Source organism: Pieris napi, chromosome 10, assembly GCF_905475465.1.
Source record: "Pieris napi chromosome 10, ilPieNapi1.2, whole genome shotgun sequence".
NCBI lineage: Eukaryota > Metazoa > Arthropoda > Insecta > Lepidoptera > Pieridae > Pieris > Pieris napi.
The window spans coordinates 4,077,094-4,098,313 of record NC_062243.1 but is presented as its reverse complement, the minus strand read 5'-3'; the positions used below and the strand labels follow the sequence as shown (position 1 = coordinate 4,098,313).

The following is a 21,220-nucleotide window of genomic DNA, read 5'->3' as shown; positions in this document are numbered from 1 at the left end:
TAAAAACATATTTTTAGTCTAACCACGTCATCTTCGTAATTCAATTTCTTTACATGAAAGTACGACATCGACATATAACATACAAACTAGAGTATCGTTATATTAGATTCAAAATTCTTTTAATAAGCAAAACATTATACTAACAAAGTAAAATTGATTTTAATAATCAAAAAGTTCTTACTTATAGCCACGCCTTCAGACATTTCGTCATCTTTGGAGCTCCCACCGCCCCACCAGCCACTAAACCAGCCACGAGACTTTTTAGCTTCTGCTTCTAGTTTTCCCAACCTTTCAACCTAAAAATTAAAACACTCAAAATATTGGCATACTTGTCTTTACCAAGTACAGCAAAGAAAAGTAGCCAAGACAAATTTCGTGGAATTATCCCGCATTTTAATAAATTCATTAAGATACACATCAAACTAAATTAACGATTATCTAGTTGATAAAAGGGCCTGGGACTAGTGCTAGACAGGCTACTTCTAATTAATTTGCGATATTTGTTTTAAAATAAGTGTTGTTTGATGATTTGCTATTTTAAAAGAGTACCGAGAGTTTTTTACCCCGGCTTTTCTCTCGGCCTACACCCTCTATCGTTCTTTGCCGATGAGTAGGGCTTAAAAATTTAATGACGTGGAATAACCTGTATGTTCTATAATAAACATATTTTATTTATTTAAACACAATTTTTAGAACAATGTTATAATGACTTTTTTTCCAGTGCCCATGTGCAAGGCATAAGCAACAACATTATACCATTTAGAGCAGTGTGACCCAGTGTCCCAACATGGGACCCACGCTCCACAGGGGGCAATCGAAATCGGCTGCATGTAACGCAACGTGGAGGCTTGAGACTGAAGCTAACCAAATTAGAACCTAATATAAAGTATCTGTGCAGCAAGCATCAAGCGCATCTAACTTTATTAAAATAATAAATTAATATAGAAAAATCTGTATTAAAATTATATTAATTTTAGTTTTTCGATAAAAATTTGCTAGTAATTTCTTCCTACCAATTAACTTTCTTAAGTGAACAATAAATTTTTTTAATATTAGAAATTATGTATGTTACATTGGGGATAATAATTTTAGAAAGACTAAGGTCTCAAGGCACAAAGAACGTCTCTGATCTAGAGTGTAGAGTGTAGACTATTATAATTCTTATTTACTTGACTTAATGACGTGTGACCCCCAAGTGGACAGTTCACAGTTTATAATTCTATGATTAATTGAGAATCAAATTCTGAGACCAAAACCAACTACAATTTGGTAAAAACACAAATACCTTACCTCTAACTCTATCTGCTGTCTGATAACAACCAGATTAAATAGATCCAAGGTCTTCTCGGCTTCGTCCAAAACGCATTGGTATTCCGTAGAGACTTTTCCGCGACAGGTCAACTTGTTCTGGTAAGCACTTGCATAGTCTTTACAGAGCTGACGATGCGACAACATGTGTTTCCAATCCCAGTTTTTACGTCTGCGTAACACTTCCTCTTCTAAGATGCATTTGTATGCAAATCGCCACCAGTCTTTATAGTGACCCTTGTACTGTTTGAGGTCGGGTCGGTATTTTCTGTTCATGCAAGTTTAATTATATTTATATTGAAGTAGAAATGTTCTTAGGAGTTCTGAACTCGATGAGCCTAGTTCTTTTAAAGTGGCTTTTATGCATATCTAATCATTTTTTTATAATTAACTTAAAATATTTGATTTCATCACAATAGTTATACAATTTTATTTTAATAGTAACGATAAAAAATAGTTTCACTAAAATAACTACCAAATATGTAATCCCAGAATCTTATTGGAATTAGCTAATGTATATGTCGCAGTAAAGTAGTTAAATCAGAGTGTTAATTGAATCTCTAGACAGTTAATTAAAGATCGATATTCAATCAAGTCGCTAAAGTTCCGTCAGACAAGTGACATATACATTGAGAGTTTGAATGCGCAAAAGTGACCATAATTTCGTCTTAAAGTACATTTTCGGATATTTTTGTATCCCAGCTTTCATAGCGCCGGAAAGGTTATTTTGCCAGAATTCCTGCTTGCTTTATTAGTAACCCTACATACACACCTCTATGTATGCTTTAACGCATAATAAAACACCGCAGTTGAACATTTTTTTTCGAACTTTACAATGGTACTTTACTATACCAAACACGTGACCAAAATCTAGTTCAAATGACTTTAAGACATAAAGCTTTATAGCTTCAAAATGTATTTTACAACTATACCTGTAAGGTGCGCCTTTGCTCATACGATCCATAGAATCTGCTAACAGCATCATATCTTGATATTGTGCTTTACTCAGATTCACACCCAGCTGTTCCATGTGCAAACTCAAAATCACTTTAGGAATGTTAAATTTCGGAGTATCTCCTTCTGGTTTGGGATTCAATTTTAATTTTGCGGTCGCGTTAATTGGTGCCAAGGCTGGAATATCGGTTAGTGCATAATACCGGCGAATGGGATAACTTTCGAATTACACATATTTAAAATAATTTTATGGTTTTAAAAGTTTTAACAATTTAAATTGTAAAACTGCCCTGACGTGACACTGAATTGTAATAATAAAACTCTTTTAAAGCCGGTTAATATATTTTAGTATGTAAATATCTAGCTTCAAATCCTAATTGATATTACTAAAGGATCAAAAAAGGTTGCCAAAAAGATTTTGGTCTTACCTTAAGATAATATTTTCATGGCATGGCCGTTATGGCATGCTCAAACATGTATCTAACTATATTTCATTCATTCTATTTAGAAAACACTAGTTAAACTTACTTTGCCATAAGTTACCCTTTCAAGACCGTAAATATCAAACTTATATATAAGCAATTAGCAAGTGAAGGTAGAAAATTATTGCGTTATCTATGTTTAACAAAATAAAGTTGGCCTATATATAATACTGCCTCATTTCTTTGTAGTAAATACTTTTTACAAATTTAAAGTGTGTCACCTACCTACACAAGATTAAAGACATCAAATTTCGTCTGACTAGAATATAAAACTACTTACCATATAAATAATCCCCTGGTTGAGATGTTTTAGTTGCTATTTCCTTTTCTAATCTACTTTTTATTTCCTGTGGGCTGGTCTTTGAATACAACTCAGTTGTTGGGTTCCAATAAATTGCTAAGCCCTCTAAATTTAATACCTAAAAATTTGTTTCATTGTTACTGTTGTATTAGACACAATAATTAAACTTAGTTTAAATGTAAAAGTTATAGGTTAGACAGCAATACTCAGTGTTATGTATTACCATTCTTAAGTCATTTATATATTAATAAATATATTTATAAATACAGTATCGTATAAGCTAATGTTACCTAATTTAAAGAAGCCTGGGGTTGTGAAAGATCTTTTCTTGTGAATAGCTTAAGTAATCATCAGCACTTAATTAATACCTCTGTGTATAGCTATTTAAAATTATTTTTATAGCTAGTATAAATAGAATAGACTTAGAAACACTTCTATGTTTTATTAGTTTTATAAGATGGTATCTTACTTTGAATATCTTTGTAACAGCCTCTTGTATGACAGTTTGTTTCCAATTTTCATCTGTTGTGTGAACAGACAAGTTGTGCAGTGTAATACCAAAGGAAAATGGTGCTTTGGGATTAGTTATGCTGTCTTCATAACGAATATGTATATCCGTTATCTTCAGTTGTACATTTTTAATTATTTGAGTGACAAGTTTTTCAACAAATGTCTCATCAAGTTTGTTCTCATCTGGAAAAAAAATACATTAAAATACCAAGCCAATATACATAGGTACATGATATCCATGTTCATACAGGATACCTTTCTCTGCTTCCTTTTTTTTGGCCTCCTCAACTCTTGCAAGTTCAGCTTGTTTAGCCGCCAGGGCAATCTTTTCTTCCTTTTCTGGGTCATATTTGATTTCAGCATTGGGATTTACAATAAGAAATAATCTTTCAATAGTAGCTTCCACAGAAGCACCATATAAATTTTTCCATGGTATTTTTAGCACCAGCTTGCCTAATTAAAACACAAATTTTCCAATTATATTAGATAATATTTATCAACATACATTGACTTCAAAAAATATTTTAAATATTCATCAATACCCTAAACAATCATTTCATTCACAAAAATTATTATAAATTTGTCAATGAATACCACAATACATCATTTGTGATACACTTTTTTTTTATGTCAACTGAAATCACTTTAATCAGATTCCAATATTAACCTAGGACAATAAAAACTGACCTTCAAATTATATTTGTGTGAGTCACAAACACAATCTTAATTTGAGAGAATGATGTCACTGTATCTGAGTTACTTCATAGTGGCCTTTAGGCTTGGTAGCCTTTATGAATGCTAAATGTGATAACCTCATTTAATTAAAAGTAGCTACTTTATTATTTTCAAATAACTTTTCAATATTTATATTTTATACTACAAGCTTTTCTTTAACTCAGGTAAAAAATATATAAAGTTTTCTAAATACTTTTTTAACAAATATTTGTGCTTTTAATAATAAGTCACAGAAGGCACATACCTAAATGACCGTAGACTGTTTGAACTGGAATATTTAGTTCCTCTAAAGCGTTTTGCTTTAGTATCAAATTTTCCAGCACCACATCGCCTGAAAATTAATTTATGATATATCCTAAGATAAAAATATATGGTGAGAGTGTGACATCATTAACAATAATTTGTACGCGAGAGGGATAACTTACCACCCCATATTCCTAATTTTAGTTGAGATCTATTTAGATTTTCCACATAGTCCCCGAGGAACCTGTTTAGAACATCTACGACAATAGATTCGAAAACCATTGCAATGTTTTGATTACTCTAAAATAATATTCTCAACTCTATGTCATGGTCAGTGAATTGCGCAACACGTTCGCGTAAAATTGCTTTATCATTGGAGGTAAGGATAATAATTTAGAAAATGATCTAAATATCCAAAAAGTAAATTTTTATTTTATGCGCAAAATATACGATTTTAAATCGAACCTAATTTCCCGGAGCGAATTCACTTCGCATTTAAACACGAGTGAGTATAATCACAAATGACAGTGACAACAAGCCGTAGCAGATAATAAAAGAGTATAGACCGGCAATTGTTAATAAATATTGAACCAGTCTTCTCACTGTACATTCGATTGTGGACTAAAGTGCAAAAACGAACTTGAGTAACAGCCGGCTCTACGCATGCATCATTTCCCATTTAAAATTGTGGTTCTGAAAATCAACATGTTTTGCTAACTTCACTTCTCATTCTTAACCTGTGGTAGTTATAATAGTAGGGGAGCCCAAAGTTTAAGTACCTCCACCAAATATGAGCCCCTTATTATATGTGGCCACCCGTCAAGGATAAAGGAGTTTAGTAAAAATTATTCATTAGAAATTCTCGAGCGCGTCAGATTAAGGGTGAGTTAATTACATGCTAAAAAGTGTAGGGGAAGGTGGGGACCCTCCGTACGGTTTTCACATTTTATTTTTTTAATTTTTTCTTTTTCCATGAATCAATCACCTGATAGCTTAAATTTATAGTCTAACTATCTGAGATTCAAATAAAAAAATGACAAATGATTTCATCCGATGTTTCAACCACAATTATGATTTAAACTAAATCTGGAATACGTACGAATCTGCCCCATCAACGGGGCACCTTCGTACAGTGTTGGGGGTACCTTCTTACGCTGTCGGGTAGTTCAAAATTCATTTATTAGCAATGAAATTAAACACAAAAATAAAGATTTAACTTCTATTGAACAAAAATAAAATACTTTTCTTATGTAAAACAAAATTTAATTAGTTAGGTAACTTAAATTTAGAATCACATTTTTTACTCTTTGGTGTGGATTAGCACTTCTTATTTTCGGGTTTGGCAGTATAAATTCGTGGTTTTCCTGGCCGTCATCGTCATTTTGTTTGTTTTATTACTTCTTACAAAATGCGGATAGGGTCGAAATGCCTCTGGTGTCAAAACTGACTTCGAAGGAACTACTATTTGATCGATTGGTAAATTATTCACAGCATCTGGTTCACAAACATCAAAATCAACCTTAGTCAAGATGCCTTAACAGTAGTGTGATATGTAGAAAGTCGAAAACTTAATTTGTATGATAATGACAGTTCGCGTCGACAAATTTTTATACAAATTTAGTTGTACAATTCGTTCAAATGTGCCCCATCTAGTGCTGTCCGAATGTACCCCACTAACTGAATAACAACAAAATATAACTTATTATTAATAGGAAAACGTCATAAATTAAGTATTGGAGACGTATCTTAAGTATATTTTGCTAGTTACTGATAGAATACTCTACACGAAAACGTATTTTATCTACGGTAACAAGAGATAAAAACATAGATCAAAAAATTACTTACCAAGCGCGAAAACACGTCCATGCCTGTAACTTCACTCTCATCGGTGCGAATTTCACGAAACTTCGTTGATGTATAGTTGATACCTCGACTCATGCACACATACAAAAGCCAGACTGTACTTTGTTGCATTCAAGTTTTATTTTGACTGTATGAATGTGCCCCGCGTACGAAGGGTAACGATCTTCCCCTATATTACATTAATTTGACAATTTGAAAGTAACGTAAAGAAAGGGGAGGGCTGCAAAGTTGTATAAAAAACGTCATCTCGACAATCGAGATCAGCTGAATTTTTTTTTTATTTTGAAGGAAATAATTCAAGCATGATGAAAAATATATAATCTGACGCTTTCCACAAGCCGAAGTAACAAAAATTCGTCGATAAAGTTTATTAAGTGCGTATATTCTCCTCTACGTTATTATTTCTCTATCTATTACTCACTAACTCCGTCCCCACTCGTTTCTGTTGCCACCATCACAATTCACAGCTGATCACCCATCTCGTTCGTGGCATTTCTAATGTTTGTCTAACGTTTTGGCTCATTTTGTTATTTAAATATAACTAATGTGAGTTAAAGTTTAAAAATGTTAATTATGAGTACCTAATATTAACATAAAGTGTGTATGTACTTTGCAAAAAATTATAAAATTTACATTAGAAACGTTATAAAAATGTATAAATATTTTATAATATCGACGAAGTAAACCGGTTCTCCGAAAATCTCGAACAATATACGATATTGTTGGACTTTCGATAGAATCTTCATTGTAGGTATTCCATGTATATCACGATGAAGATGATGATTAAATGATAAATAATTTTTTTAAGCATTTTTATTATAATAAATACTACTTGTATTATTTTTGAACAACATACACTTTTTTATTTGCATGCTATTTCCTGAGCTTGTCAATCGATTAAGTTCAATGATTTAAAAAATAAATATATATAGATTTTTTAATTATCAGATTAGACGAATCCCTCCAGACAATCGTCAGATTATGAGACACCACGTCTAGGACATAAAGATGAACCATAGTCCATATTATATATCTTAAACTGACGCACTTAAGTATTTCAAAATGGCGTTTTTTGGCACATTCTAATAATTTCCGCGAGTTTGCGTCACATCCAAATCGTCAGATTATTAGATGTTAGCTGGTTTTAGGTTCACTTAACATCCCCTTAGAAAATCTGACGCACTCGATAATTTCTTTTTGCTCAATTTCAACCCTTACATACGCAAACAATCAGATTAACATACGTACATTATTAAAAATACCTGATATGGATGCTATCAATATCTGACGCGCTCGAGTATGTCCATAGCACTGTTCTTTTTTACATTTTTGAAAATCTATAGCCGCTTCTCCCACCGATGCGAACCTTTGCAATTTGAAACGAAAAAATATAATATAATGTATAGTGTACACCAATACACTTTACATTATACTTATAACATTTTTTCCTTTTAATTAATTAAGCTTCGCAACTCAATATGTCTCTATGACGCTTGAGTAAATCCCCATTTAGCATCGTGGGCTCCCCCTACTATAGGTATTCTTAAGTAGGTAGTCTTGATATTCATGTTTTTAAATGAAACGCTACTGTTTTTTCAATTATTTATTGTTCTTTAACTGGAATGGTTACAACTTTAGACATTTTACAGGGTTAGAGATGAAAAATACATTACCAAAATACGTTGATATTTTCTAGTTCAGAAAAAACGCTAATACGTCATAAACCTACATTCCTTTTGTAGCGACTAACAGCCATACAATCACAATTTTTATTAGTTGCAAAACAACCTTGTTATAAAAGCGAAAATTCATTTTCGTTTCTAAAATATAATATAACGCAAATGGCGTAACATTTTTACATTACAATCATTTATAACTATATTATATAGTATTACGATAAACCAACACGGTAAGGTTTGGTTTAGACGTACCAATCGATAAACATTTTAGTTAAAACAGAAATTCTTACAATATTTCAAAAGTATTATGCTTATTACAACAGATAAGACAAAATATGTTTAAAAGGTATATTTTTAAATTCAACCAATTTAAAAAAAAATATTTATATATATATATTATTATTGGTAAAAAACAAACATAGAAATCGTAATAATAATATACTAGAAATGGCATAGAAAGGCTTAAAGATCATGCTAACCCATATGTTTAACCGCTGACAAAGTTTTGGAATTACATTACAATTAAACGGTTCAGAGGGGAGGTGAGATTATAAAACGAATACGAAACTGTTATGCGCGTCTGATTTTGCGTCCGTTTGACAAATCACAGTTGATTACTATTTTATTACCTTTTGTAAGTTTACAGTCTGAATTTAATTTTCATTGCTGCGATGTTAAATGTCATATACTACGCAGTTTCAAACAGAGCAAGCAATGTATAGCACTAGTAATAAAACATTTGAATGTGTTGTTACCACGATTAAGCATAAAATGTAATAATTACAAAAAGTAGCAATCAACCGTGTCCCGGATAGTATTAGTGTATTGTTTTACAGATAGTATACATACATACACAATTAAATTGAAGTTCTCAAAACTGCGATTTACAGGCATTTTAGTGACGCGTGAGAATATGTAATTATTGTTGTTAAAGGTTTTAAAGTTCAGATAAAAATATATATGTTGTTAGTATGCGTGTATTATATGTGTATTATTTGTGTACAGGACGTCTGTCGGATCCGCTAGAAGATTATATAATTTCTAGTAATCATTACGATTTCTATGGATGTCTAGACTGATCATACATTTGAAAATACACCATTTAAGTTTTAAACATGTTTATAAAAATACAATTAAATGTCATAAAATATTAATTACTGGCAATAGCGAATAGGAGATTCTGATAATTGTGTATAATGGTATGAATTAGCATATCACTTAATCTTACAAACTACAGATGATAAAATAATTTTCAATAACCAATACCATAGTATAACATCAATTATATTTATATATAAATATAGCTTTCAAAAACTTCTGACATACCATTGTCTAAATGTTATGTTATTAATTTCAATATTATAGTTAAAATACCATGTTTTACATGTTATTTTGTCTTTCGCCAACAATGGTGCTTTTCACTGAAAGCATTCTGTTGTTAAGATACAATCCTAAAGGTACTAGCGTTTACCTGCAGTTTTACACCATAAGCACAAATAATGTAATATAATGAAAAGAATGCATGTTTAAGTTGAGAACTGCGGTGGATATATGTGGTGTTCCACATATATGCATTTCATAGCACGCTCGATTTTCGGATTCGAATAGTAATAGTATAGTAATTTACAACAATTGTATGAAAATATTTGAATGGTTAATTCATGCTATAAACTAGCATAATCATATTGAGTAATATACAAAAACTTGACGGAAAGGATGAATAATTTTAATTAATAGATAAGGTTGATAACCAAATGAATATTACTTAGCAGTAATAAAAAAACTAGCAACACAATATTTGTGTTTAAGTAAGTAAATTACACATCATTTTACAAGTGGGTAAAAAGCTCACTGGTATGTTACATGAGCACTGTTTTATTACAATTCAAGGATTATATAGCAATCACTACATTAATATAGCACTGGTATCTTGAAAAGAGAGAACTATAATAAACTTTATAATTTAAGGTATTTCAGCAATCAAGGTCAAAAAGAATCTTATTATATGCGCATAGGCAAGTTATTATTTGGACTTAAAATTTTACTTAATGTATACCATTCACCTCTAGCTCAACACTCCCATTTTTGTTGTTGCTAATGTTTAGTGTACCAAAAGATATTTCTTCATCTAGGTCACCTTCATCTGAACAAAGAAACTTGTTATTAAAATCAAAGAAAGATAGTATTTCCGGCTGTCAAAACACGCACACGTAATAGTAGTCGCTCCAGACGAAAACTCAACAAAAATACAGAAAAACTAGGAAAAACGTAGTGTACTATCACAAAACAGGTTAAAAGTAATAGTGGCATTTCTTTTAAATATAAAACATTGTGTGAAGTGACGCATTAAACATTAAGATCTTGTGTTAAACTCGCGAAACTTTGAAGGTTATTTGAGCCGACATAATACTTTGACAATCAATATTAGTTAAAGTGTAAGTTCCGATTCGTGATCGTAAAGAATGGATCATAATCTTATAGCACTTTTTGATGACATGAAGATAGAAATGCAAAAACAATCGAATTTAATTATGCAAAAAATGGAGGAGAAACTAAACCCTTTAGTAAAAGCAATAACAGACTTGAAATCCGAAAACAAGAACCTACGCGAGAAAATTGATAATTTAGAGCGCGAGAACCGTAAAAATAATATTATAGCCTTTGGATTTAAAGAGGAAGAGATTTCAAAACAAAATCTAATAGAAATAGTCACTGAAATGATTCGATCAAAAATAAATATAGATATCGGCCATAACGACATCAATAATATATACCGCCTAGGAAAAAAGGGGGTAGATAACGAAAAACCAAGACCTGTTATCATCTCTCTTTTACATGCTTGGAAAAAAGAACAAATCATGAGAAATAAGAAAAAGCTGCCCGGAATCTATTTAAATGAAGACTATCCTAAAAATGTACTAACTAAAAGAAGGGAACTCCAACAACAGTTGATAGAAGAAAGACAGAAGGGAAAGTATGCAGTATTGAAATATGACAAACTCATCATACGGGATAGCATACAAACAAAAGAGAAACGCAAACGCGAGCGTTCTATGTCAATTTCACCACCAAAATACGCCCAAAAGAGCAATTTGCAACCCACAGCAACAACAAAAGCAAGCAGGTCAAACGCCTTTGACATGATGCGAGGAAGAAGTAACTCTCTCACCACCCCTACCCTCACATCAAAACAAACATAGGAACTCGACAGCCGGATAAACAAAGAACATAAAAATACAAGTAAAACATTTAGAAAAACATTCCCCAATCCGGCTGGTCCCCGTGGGGAATCAGACCAAAACCCTCTAGCAACAAACAAAAAACAAACAAGAGTGTTGAAAATTGGAACTTACAACGTGAGAACTTTAGCATCAACAGAAAAATTGATAGAACTTGTGCACTCACTGAAAAATATTCAAATAGATGTATTAGGATTAGCAGAAGTCAGAAAAATGGGATCTAATATAGAAGAACATCATGAACACATCCTCTGTTACATGGGAAACACACCTGGATTATATGGAGTTGGGTTTCTTATCAGTCGAAAACACAAAGCCAATATTATCGAGTTCACTGGTATATCTGAACGGGTAGCCCTGCTGCGCATGAAATTTGGAGAACACTGCATATCACTCATCCAAGTCTACGCACCAACCGAAGAAGCAGATGAAATTGAAATCAATAAATTCTATGAAGAACTTGAAAAAGCCCATGAAACACCTGACAAAAATGTATTGATTTTAGGAGATTTCAATGCTAAGATTGGTCAACCCAAACATAAAGAAAAACTTATACTAGGCAATTATGGTTATGGCAAGCGTAACCAGAGAGGTGAAAGACTAATCCAATATGCCTTTGAACACAAGCTCTATATAATGAACACTTACTTTAAGAAAAAACTTAGTCGTAGATGGACCTGGATTTCGCCTAATGGACAAACAAAAAATGAAATAGATTTTATAATGAGTAATCACCCCAAGTGCATAATAAACATGGAAATTATAAATAAAATAGATTTTCCATCTGACCATCGATTAGTCAGAGCCTCTGTAATACTGACAACACCAACTTTATCAAGAAAGAAATTTGTAATGTTACCAAAATCTCCTGAAACCGACAATGAAAAATCAGAGTATTTGAAGAACCTAAGTGATAATATTAATACCCACCTTAAAGAGATATATAATAATAATGATGTTCAAACTTACTATGACGCCCTAGAATTAATAATTAAACAAAGCCTAAAAATAGATAAAGACCATAAAACAAATAAAATAATTAGCAAATCTACTCAAAAACTAATAAATGAACGCTCAATTTTAATCAAACAAAAAATTAAAAACAAGGAAGATAAGATCAAACTTAAGAATTTATTCAAAGCAACAAATAAAGCCATAAGAAAAGATTATAAAAACCACAGAAAACATATTTTAGAAAAAAACCTAAAGCAATATCGAAGTACGAAGAGGGGGCTTAAGGAGCTAAACACACACAAAAATTGGATAACAAAACTAGAAAATGGACACAGAGAAATGAAAACTAGAAAAGGAATCATAGAGTGTGCTACTGAATTCTATAGAAACCTCTACGAACATCAGGATGACAGAGCAGTTGGCCCAACCACCAAGAATTCGGAGGAAATACTACAAGCCATTGATGAACAAGAGGTACATAAATATATTTGCAAACTAAAACCTGACAAAAGTCCAGGACCTGACTATATAACTAATGAGGCCATAAAAATCGGAGCACCAATACTAACTAGTATCATAACAAAATTATTTAACATAGTGCTGGAACAAGGCTATGTCCCTACACAGTGGTGCCACTCAGACATTGTGTTACTATACAAAAAAGGAAACCCGTTGGATATTGGTAACTATAGACCAATTAGTTTGATACCTACCATCTATAAGCTATTCTCATCAGTCCTACTTAGTCGAATAACAACAACAATTGATAACAACCAACCAATGGAGCAGGCAGGATTTCGTTCAGGTTTCTCAACTGTGGACCACATCCATGCTTTAGAACAACTTATAGAGAAATATAAGGAATTCAATAGACCACTCTATATAGCTTTTGTGGACTATTCCAAAGCGTTTGACAGCATAACACACACATCTATATGGCAGACATTGGAAAAAAATAAAGTGGAAGATAGATATATACAAATCATTAAAGACCTATATTCTAAAAGCACAAGTAGAATAAAACTAGAAACGAAAGGTGCAGAGTTTCCCATTAGACGGGGCGTAAGACAGGGTGATCCTCTGTCCCCAAAACTATTTATAGCAGTCCTAGAAAGTGTCTTTCAAAATATTGATTGGGGAAGCAGGGGCATACCGTTAATAAATCAGCACCTAACACATCTCAGATTCGCAGATGACATAGCTGTTTTTAGTGAAACTGCATCAGCGCTGGAAAAAATGCTGCAAATCCTGGATGTAGAAAGTAAAAAAGTAGGTCTGAGTATGAACCCCAACAAAACTAAAATCATGTCAAATAGCCTGCACAAACCTATAAAAGTAAATGACAAAATAATAGAGTATGTAGAGTCATATATCTATCTAGGGAAGCAGGTATCGTTTGACACCACCAACAATGACAAGGAAATTTGCAGGAGAATAAACATTACCTGGAACAGGTACTGGTCACATAAGGAGATTCTGAAAGGAAATTACAGCTCAGAATACAAAAAGATTGTAATGGACACTTGCCTACTACCATGCCTAACATATGCATGCCAAACATGGGTATTTGATAACAAAACCAAAAGTAAAGTAAGGTCATGTCAGAGAGCAATGGAGCGCAGTATGCTAAAATTAAAAAGGATACACAAAATCAGACACGAAACAATAAGAGAAAGAACTAGAGTTACAGATGCCTTAAAGCATGCACTGAAGCTAAAATGGAAATGGGCAGGACATATATCTCGCTTGAAAGATGATAGATGGACACTTACAGCTACTAAATGGCTAGGTCCAAGGGGAAAAAGGAGAGTTGGCAGACCTCAGAAACGCTGGGTCGATGACATTGTCCATGTTGCCGGAAAAGAATGGATGATCAGGGGTCAGGACAGAGAGGACTGGAAGCGGCTAGAGGAGGCCTATACCCAAGATAGGGATCCATACCTAGGAAAATAAAATATGGTACTAATAATACTAACATTTATTTCAATATTAAATTACTAAATAATATTACATATACTGTATTACTAACCATAATAACACAAAATTTTTAGTTTAGTTGTATTAGCATGTAATGTAAATGGTATGGAACGAAATAAAGGCTTTATTATTTATTATTTATTTATTTATTTATTAAAATCAAAATATAATTTATTAATAGGTAACTTAATTTACACTTATTAAAGTCAGTAGAATAGACGAAAACTGTCCGTCATTATTAAAAATCGCTATTTTTTTTTTTACAAAATACATAACGATAATAACCCTATGACTGACAGGAATACTCTCATTATGAACCAAATCCAATTCCTTCCCTTATAAACATTCCACCATAGATCATAGAAAAGAATCTCTCAGAAAAAATCAAATAGTTTTAGATGTTAGTTTATAACCTTTTTCAAAGATAGTAAATAAATACTTACCGGAACTAACATCGGATTGACTTCTTGGGCTAAATCTACATCCTTTTGATAAGTAGCTCTTCAATTTACCCGTTGCTGCTAAGATGAGTCTACAATTTCATACAAAATTAATTAATTAAAATTTTCTATTATTTGTTACTGAGTAACGTCAGATATGAAGTAAAGCTTTGGAACTGAATGAAAAGAAAGAAAATCTACAAACCATTATAAATAAAACCTTATATATAAACCATAAAGTTAGGAAATATTACATTCAAAATGAACTTTAACACATACTTATTAATAATGCAAATCTTACACTTATTTAATTTCATTGTTTAAACTATTTGGATAAATGACAGAATAATGAATATCTAATGACTTTCTACTACACCTATTTACATAGAGAAGTTTATGTCAAAAATATTGGTTGTACTGTTATGTATGGATATTTCTATCTGCTTTATACGGTGGTTGCATGAGGTCAAAGTCCTAACTCACTTTAAAAAAAAAGTTAAAGCAGGCATTAAAAGACTGATATGTCTGTGATATTGTTAGAGTTATGAGTCTTTTTAGACTTCCAAGCGTGTGTTTCTAATGTTTAAAAATCCACAAATTTCTTGGAAAGCAAATCAAATTGAAATATAGGTTTTACGTTCCATAAAGGTACAGCACAGTGACATCAAAATTGGTTTAGTAGTGATTGAAACTAATACACATAATTCTGTACCTGGGTTAAAGGAATGTAACAGGTATATCAAATCAGTGAAATATTGATGTATATAAATACATACCCTAAGAAAGGTGGGCTGGGTGACAATGGCCTTGAGAGGTATTCGGGGTGGAACTGCACAGTTACATAGAAAGGGTGTGTTTCTACAATAGCCACTTCCATACGAGTCTTGGTCTCATCTTTGCCAACGAACCGCAGACCAGCTGCCTCCAACCTCTGTATATATTCCGGGTTCACTTCGTATCTATGTCTGTGCCGCTCTTCTATTTCATCCTTCTTGTATAATGAAGCTAACAAAAATTTCAGTTAAATCAATAAAGGTCCAACTATACACTATACAAAATCAACAGTGCTTTTTGTAATTAAGATTTGATTAAAATTAACAAAAAAAAAAAATAACTAACCTACAATACTGGGTTCCAAAATAGTTTTCCTTTTCCCCAATCTCATGGTACCACCCAGTTTTCCCGGATGATGCTCTGGCATGTCTATAACTAATTTATCTGCGCAGTTAGGGTCCACTTCTGTACTATTTGCTCCAGAAAGTCCTAATACATTTCTGGCAAATTCTATGACTGCCGCCTGTAGACCTAAACAAATACCAAGCATCGGCTTTTGTGTTTCTCTGCACCAATTACAAGCTTCAATCTTTCCTTCCAGTCCTCTTTGCCCAAAACCTCCTGGTACTATAACACCACTGAAAAATTAAGAAAAACTATAAACTACTATGTAATGTTAAAATACAAAAACTGCATTACAGACATACTTGAAAGGATTTAAGTAAATTAAGTTCACACAAATCTTAACACAAAATATCATCTTCCGAGATGGGTTTGAAAAGTTATAACATCCATAAAAAATAGTATATAATCAAATGTATACTCACTCACTCTTACATAGATCCTGCCATGCTTTATGATAGCCAACAGGGTCATCGATTTTACTCTGTTTTTCAAGATTTACAGCCTCAATGTACGTCAAATTGAGTTTACAGCCAGCTGTAATACAAGCGTGCTGTAATGCCTTCGTAACACTTGCATAGCTGTCTTCCAACTTTGTGTATTTACCAACCAGAGAAATATTCACTTCTCTACGAAGGTTTTCTACTCGTTTGGCTAAATTGCGCCATTTTTTCATAAAACTGAAAAGACAATCATCTTCATAATAATAAACCTTATATTTGTTTTCATCTATGACAAATTTTATATTTAAAAATAAGTTTATAAAAAGAGTTTTGCATCTTAACTCTTTTCATAAAACTTATTTTAAAGGGGTATATTATTTATATCTTGCATACTATAATATGATTTTTTTAAATAATATAACATATACAGCAGTAATGTCCTTGATCTATTATAATATATTTACTTCCTATTAATAGTGATAAAAAATTATATTGATTCTTCATGGTTATCTATGTTTATTGGAAGTAGATTGAGATTAGTCATACGAAATAAGATCTACAATACATAACTTATAAAATATGTTTATTAATGAAATGCAGAAAACTTTCCTACAAGCACATTTATAAAAAAATGATTATAATTGCTTGTTGTCACTGTAAAGCCAACATATATTACATACCTGCCTGGGCGGGGCATAGATATATTTAATTGAAGCCTCTCATTTAGATATTGTACTACTCCTTGAGCTTCCATCAACATGGGTACATGATATACAGAGCTTAAGTCGTGAATGCATATAACCTGTAAATTAATTTTAATATTAATAACAAATATAAAACAAGGCTTTTTCAATAAATTAATTCAATAAAATGTAGAAAGACATAAACATCAAAACTAAACGCAGGAAAGGCAAAAAAAAATTATAGTAATGAAATTTGCATTTATAAGTTTTTTGTTAATATTACACATACTTGTTCTGGAGCAACATGACAGAAGTTTGAAATCTTTTCTTTAACATTATGGTTAATAGGTTTCTCAGAGCGGCACAGAATCAAATCTGGTGAGAGCCCAAGACCACGCAATTCTCTGACTGATGACTGTGTAGGCTTTGTCTTAGGTTCACCTGTAGCCTTTGGCTGAAAAAAAAATTATATAAATAATTATTTTTAAATCGGGTTTTAACAAATATTTGCTGATTGCATAATGTCTCAATTTACTTAAAACAACGTGCTATATATGCTAAAATAGAATTATTATGAAATTCTTGTTTTTTAAAACAAGATATCATATTTCTACTATTTCAACATTTTATACATGAGCTTTGAACAACATTCTAATCCAGCACTATATTTTCCTGTTCGTTTCATTATTAGACAATGTAAAACTATGAACTCTTACCATTGGCACTAATGAGACATGAGCACAGCAAAAATTTTCCCTTTTAACTCTAAATTGGAACTGTCGGAATGCTTCTACAAAGGACATGCCTTCAATGTCACCAATAGTTCCACCCAACTCCACTATGCATACTTTTGGTGGTGTGTTGTCAGCAGTCACTGGTATGCGAGCAACTCTCTGAACCCATTCCTGTACAGCATCAGTTATGTGTGGGATAACTAAAATAACACATTAAATATTTCATTTTACAAAAAACTTTGCAATAGGTATGAATAGAAAATATGGTTGAATACTAAATTTGAAATCACTACCTTGGACAGTTTTACCAAGATAGTCACCCCGACGTTCACGTTCAATCACTTGCTGATATATTTTACCAGTTGTTATATTATTGTCTTTATGCAGAGTTATATCCAAGAAGCGCTCATAATTTCCAAGATCAAGGTCAACTTCCCCGCCGTCGTCAAGAACGTAAACTTCGCCTAGAAAAGAAATATAAATAGAATCACGGCGTAGTATTAACACAGCACTTCTTGAATTAGAAGCATATTTATTCAGGTTTAACATACCATGTTCGTATGGAGAGAAAGTTCCAGCATCAATATTTATGTAAGGATCGATTTTTATTGATGTTACATCAATACCACAGCTTTTTAAAATCGTGCCAAAAGAACTTGCAATGACACCTTTTCCCACGCCACTGATCACACCTCCAGTCACTAAAATATATTTCATGTCTGGCATCTTGAATTAATTTATATTTTAATTCATAATATAATGTAATCGCATATATTTAACTCTATCTAAATAGAAAATTAAACTTTCACAAATATCAAATTATGTTGAATCTCAAAACGACATATTTGCACGTGTTTTTAGATAACACCAACACCGTACTCCGTAGTAAATTAATGTCCATGTGCAACTGCAAATCCCAAAAATTCCATCAACTTATGACACTTGACAGTCACGTTCTGACATATTTGGCCAAATGTTTTTTTTTTTACAAATAGACTGTGAACTTCGATCGGATTATTCAATATTAAGCATACTTATTCTTTTAGTTTCTCTACATTATATACTGGAGAGTGGAGAGTATGGCCGTTACTCTCTTGAAGCGTGTCTTGTCCTGTACCAGATGCAGCAACGCTTCTGCAGTCGCAATACCCATCCAGCATTAATCATACACTGTAGTACCACCCTATACTATATAGTCTGTGGACTGTGAGGTGATGTTCTGGGGCATTGTTAAATAATAAATGTATTAGCTGTGCCCTGTGGCCTGTGGGCATTGTTGAAAGTTTTGACTTTTGAGTTTTGACTCTTGAGTACGCTATCTCGTGGTGTTTATTGTTAAATACTTTAATTGTATTTTGTAGTTTACTTAATACTATTCAAATCAGAAGTGCAAATTATCCCTGTTTATTGGAAAACGAATATATATAAATTACATCTTAAATAATACACCAGTAACATTATTTCCTAAGATGCCGAAGTATTATTGCGATTATTGTGATACATATTTGACACACGACTCCCCTAGCGTCCGAAAAACACACTGTACTGGCCGTAAGCATAAAGATAATGTGAAATTTTTCTATCAAAAGTGGATGGAGGAGCAAGCTCAACATCTGATCGATGCTACTACGGCTGCTTTTAAGGCAGGTAAAATTGCGCAAAATCCCTTCGGTGGTAAGGGTGCAGCTATTCCACCACCATGGGATCCCTCAGTAATGGGGCCTGGCGGACCAAGACAACCAGTACCAGCCCCGGGAGGACCACCTGGTATGATTCCGCCACCTTCCATGGGTCCGGGCGGTCCAATGGCGCCTCCAATGATGATGGGCCCACATGGACCAATGCCACCTATGATGGGTATGCGCCCTCCAATGATGGGACCTATCATGGGCCACATGGGGCCTATGGGACCTATGGGTCAAATGAGACCTCCATTAATGAATGGACCTCCTGGTATGAACAAGTAGTGACTAAAAATATGGACAGACTGTTTAAGTGATGTATAATGTGTTGCTTTTAAAGCAACTTAATATAGTCTCAATAGATTTCTACATCTAATCTATTTCATACTCTTTTAAGATTAGTTTATTGAAAATTGTGTAAATAAACATTACATAGTTTAATTTAGATGGTTGTTTTAATTCTCTTAAATTGTTTTGTTTTTGAAGCAGTCTAATTGAAAATGGTAATGATCCTTTTAATTTGGCGGTCTGATAAGCTAAAATGTTGTAATTGTTTAGTACCCAAATGGGGTATACACAAGTGTTTATGCCCCATCTATATAAAATAATCACTTAACGGCAAGCAGACAATCAACTTTCAGTGTTTACGTATCTAAACCAATTTCACTTTCTAACTAAATCTACTAATGGAGTCAGAGTAAAAATAAGAGCTATATAGTTAAATAAAAGAACTGCTTTCTTAACTGTGCCTTTGTAATTCAATATGAGACATTGGTCCAGAACTGTGTAAGGAAGGTGAAGGCATTATTTCGTTCCGGCTTGATAATGTAACAACTGTTAAATCAACAATCAACAGCACTGTATTTATCATTGGAAGAACTCCATTTAATGCTAAGGCAGGATGCTTGTATACTATTTCTGATGTTCTCAGTGCCTTAAAGACTGTAAATGATAATGTTGTTTGGACAATGCAGCAACTAACAAGGGAGTACACATGAAGAAACCATGAAGGATACTGTTGTTTAAGTGAGCCAATAATAAAAATAGTGACAACAATGTAGGTAACAACAATAGCAGTTGGTGCAATTAATGCATGTGACATGCCTAATGTTGGTGTGGCTCTCTCATTGATCATGTTTCCAGTATTGACAACCAATGTTAGAATTCTTAATTTCAAGGAGCAACCTTCAACGCTCATGGAGAAGTCTGAGGAGGTGCAGCTATTACACTTCATGAGTCACAGTTTGTTCATGTACATGAAGTTAAAAAATATTCAGGTATGTGGCAGAAATTAAGGTAAATTAATAACATCAAACAAGTAATGTCAGATATATTGATGTCATAGGTAGTCTAAATAGTTTCTGCTTTTAAGCATGCACAGATTCTATAATTTGGTTGTCTATTCTCTAGTAGTTCTTCTAAACGCTTCCAGGTTAACTGATTTATAAACTTTTATATACTGTTAAACTATATAAAGGGTATTTCAACAAGAAGTTTGTTTTTCAATTGTGGCAACACCGAGAACGTGATAGTTTTGACATTTAGTTTTTGGCGGTATTCGTAGCAGGTGCTTTGGCAATTATTACAATGAATTCAATTTCGCTCGAAAATCGCATTAAAATAATTAGAATCCACTATAAAAATGGTGGTTCTGTTAAAGTTACATTTCGTAAAATTCGTGATATTTTCGGCCAGCATAATCGTCCTTCTGAGACCGCTGTTAAGAATTTGGTCGCGAAATTTGAGTCGACAGGCTCGGTACAAAATGTGCCAACACCAACACGTGTTCGACCGGGTCGTTCAACAGAAAACATCGC

General features: G+C 32.7%; 3 protein-coding genes across 5 annotated transcripts in view; 1 reads left to right on the top strand and 2 right to left on the bottom strand.

Moving 5' to 3' along the window:
* The window catches only part of LOC125053427 (vacuolar protein sorting-associated protein 13), a 59,075-nt gene extending 54,023 nt beyond the window's left edge, over nt 1–5,052 (bottom strand). For all 3 annotated transcript variants that reach the window (XM_047654812.1, XM_047654811.1, XM_047654813.1), the window contains exons 1-8: nt 4,716–5,052; nt 4,535–4,621; nt 3,811–4,008; nt 3,515–3,738; nt 3,025–3,163; nt 2,241–2,439; nt 1,291–1,576; nt 182–296 (exon numbers count right to left, since the gene is read on the bottom strand). In XM_047654812.1, the coding sequence (XP_047510768.1) occupies nt 182–296; nt 1,291–1,576; nt 2,241–2,439; nt 3,025–3,163; nt 3,515–3,738; nt 3,811–4,008; nt 4,535–4,621; nt 4,716–4,815 (1,348 nt within the window). In that variant the 5' untranslated portion in view covers nt 4,816–5,052. The remainder of the gene's footprint in view (nt 1–181; nt 297–1,290; nt 1,577–2,240; nt 2,440–3,024; nt 3,164–3,514; nt 3,739–3,810; nt 4,009–4,534; nt 4,622–4,715) is intronic.
* A 2,932-nt stretch (nt 5,053–7,984) lies between these two features.
* On the bottom strand, nt 7,985–18,636 carry LOC125052825 (CTP synthase). Its single transcript, XM_047653840.1, has 10 exons — nt 18,273–18,636; nt 18,015–18,185; nt 17,704–17,921; nt 17,277–17,441; nt 16,985–17,106; nt 16,287–16,541; nt 15,805–16,097; nt 15,462–15,690; nt 14,689–14,777; nt 7,985–10,218 (listed from the first exon to the last, which is right to left on the bottom strand). The coding sequence occupies exons 1-10, from the start codon at nt 18,445–18,447 to the stop codon at nt 10,121–10,123; spliced, it is 1,815 nt and encodes a 604-aa protein (XP_047509796.1). The 5' UTR covers nt 18,448–18,636; the 3' UTR covers nt 7,985–10,120.
* A 381-nt stretch (nt 18,637–19,017) lies between these two features.
* Nucleotides 19,018–19,848, top strand: LOC125052826 (U1 small nuclear ribonucleoprotein C). Its single transcript, XM_047653841.1, has one exon. It carries the CDS (start codon nt 19,191–19,193, stop codon nt 19,686–19,688), a length of 498 nt encoding a protein of 165 aa, XP_047509797.1. The 5' UTR covers nt 19,018–19,190; the 3' UTR covers nt 19,689–19,848.
* Nucleotides 19,849–21,220: the final 1,372 nt, after the last annotated feature.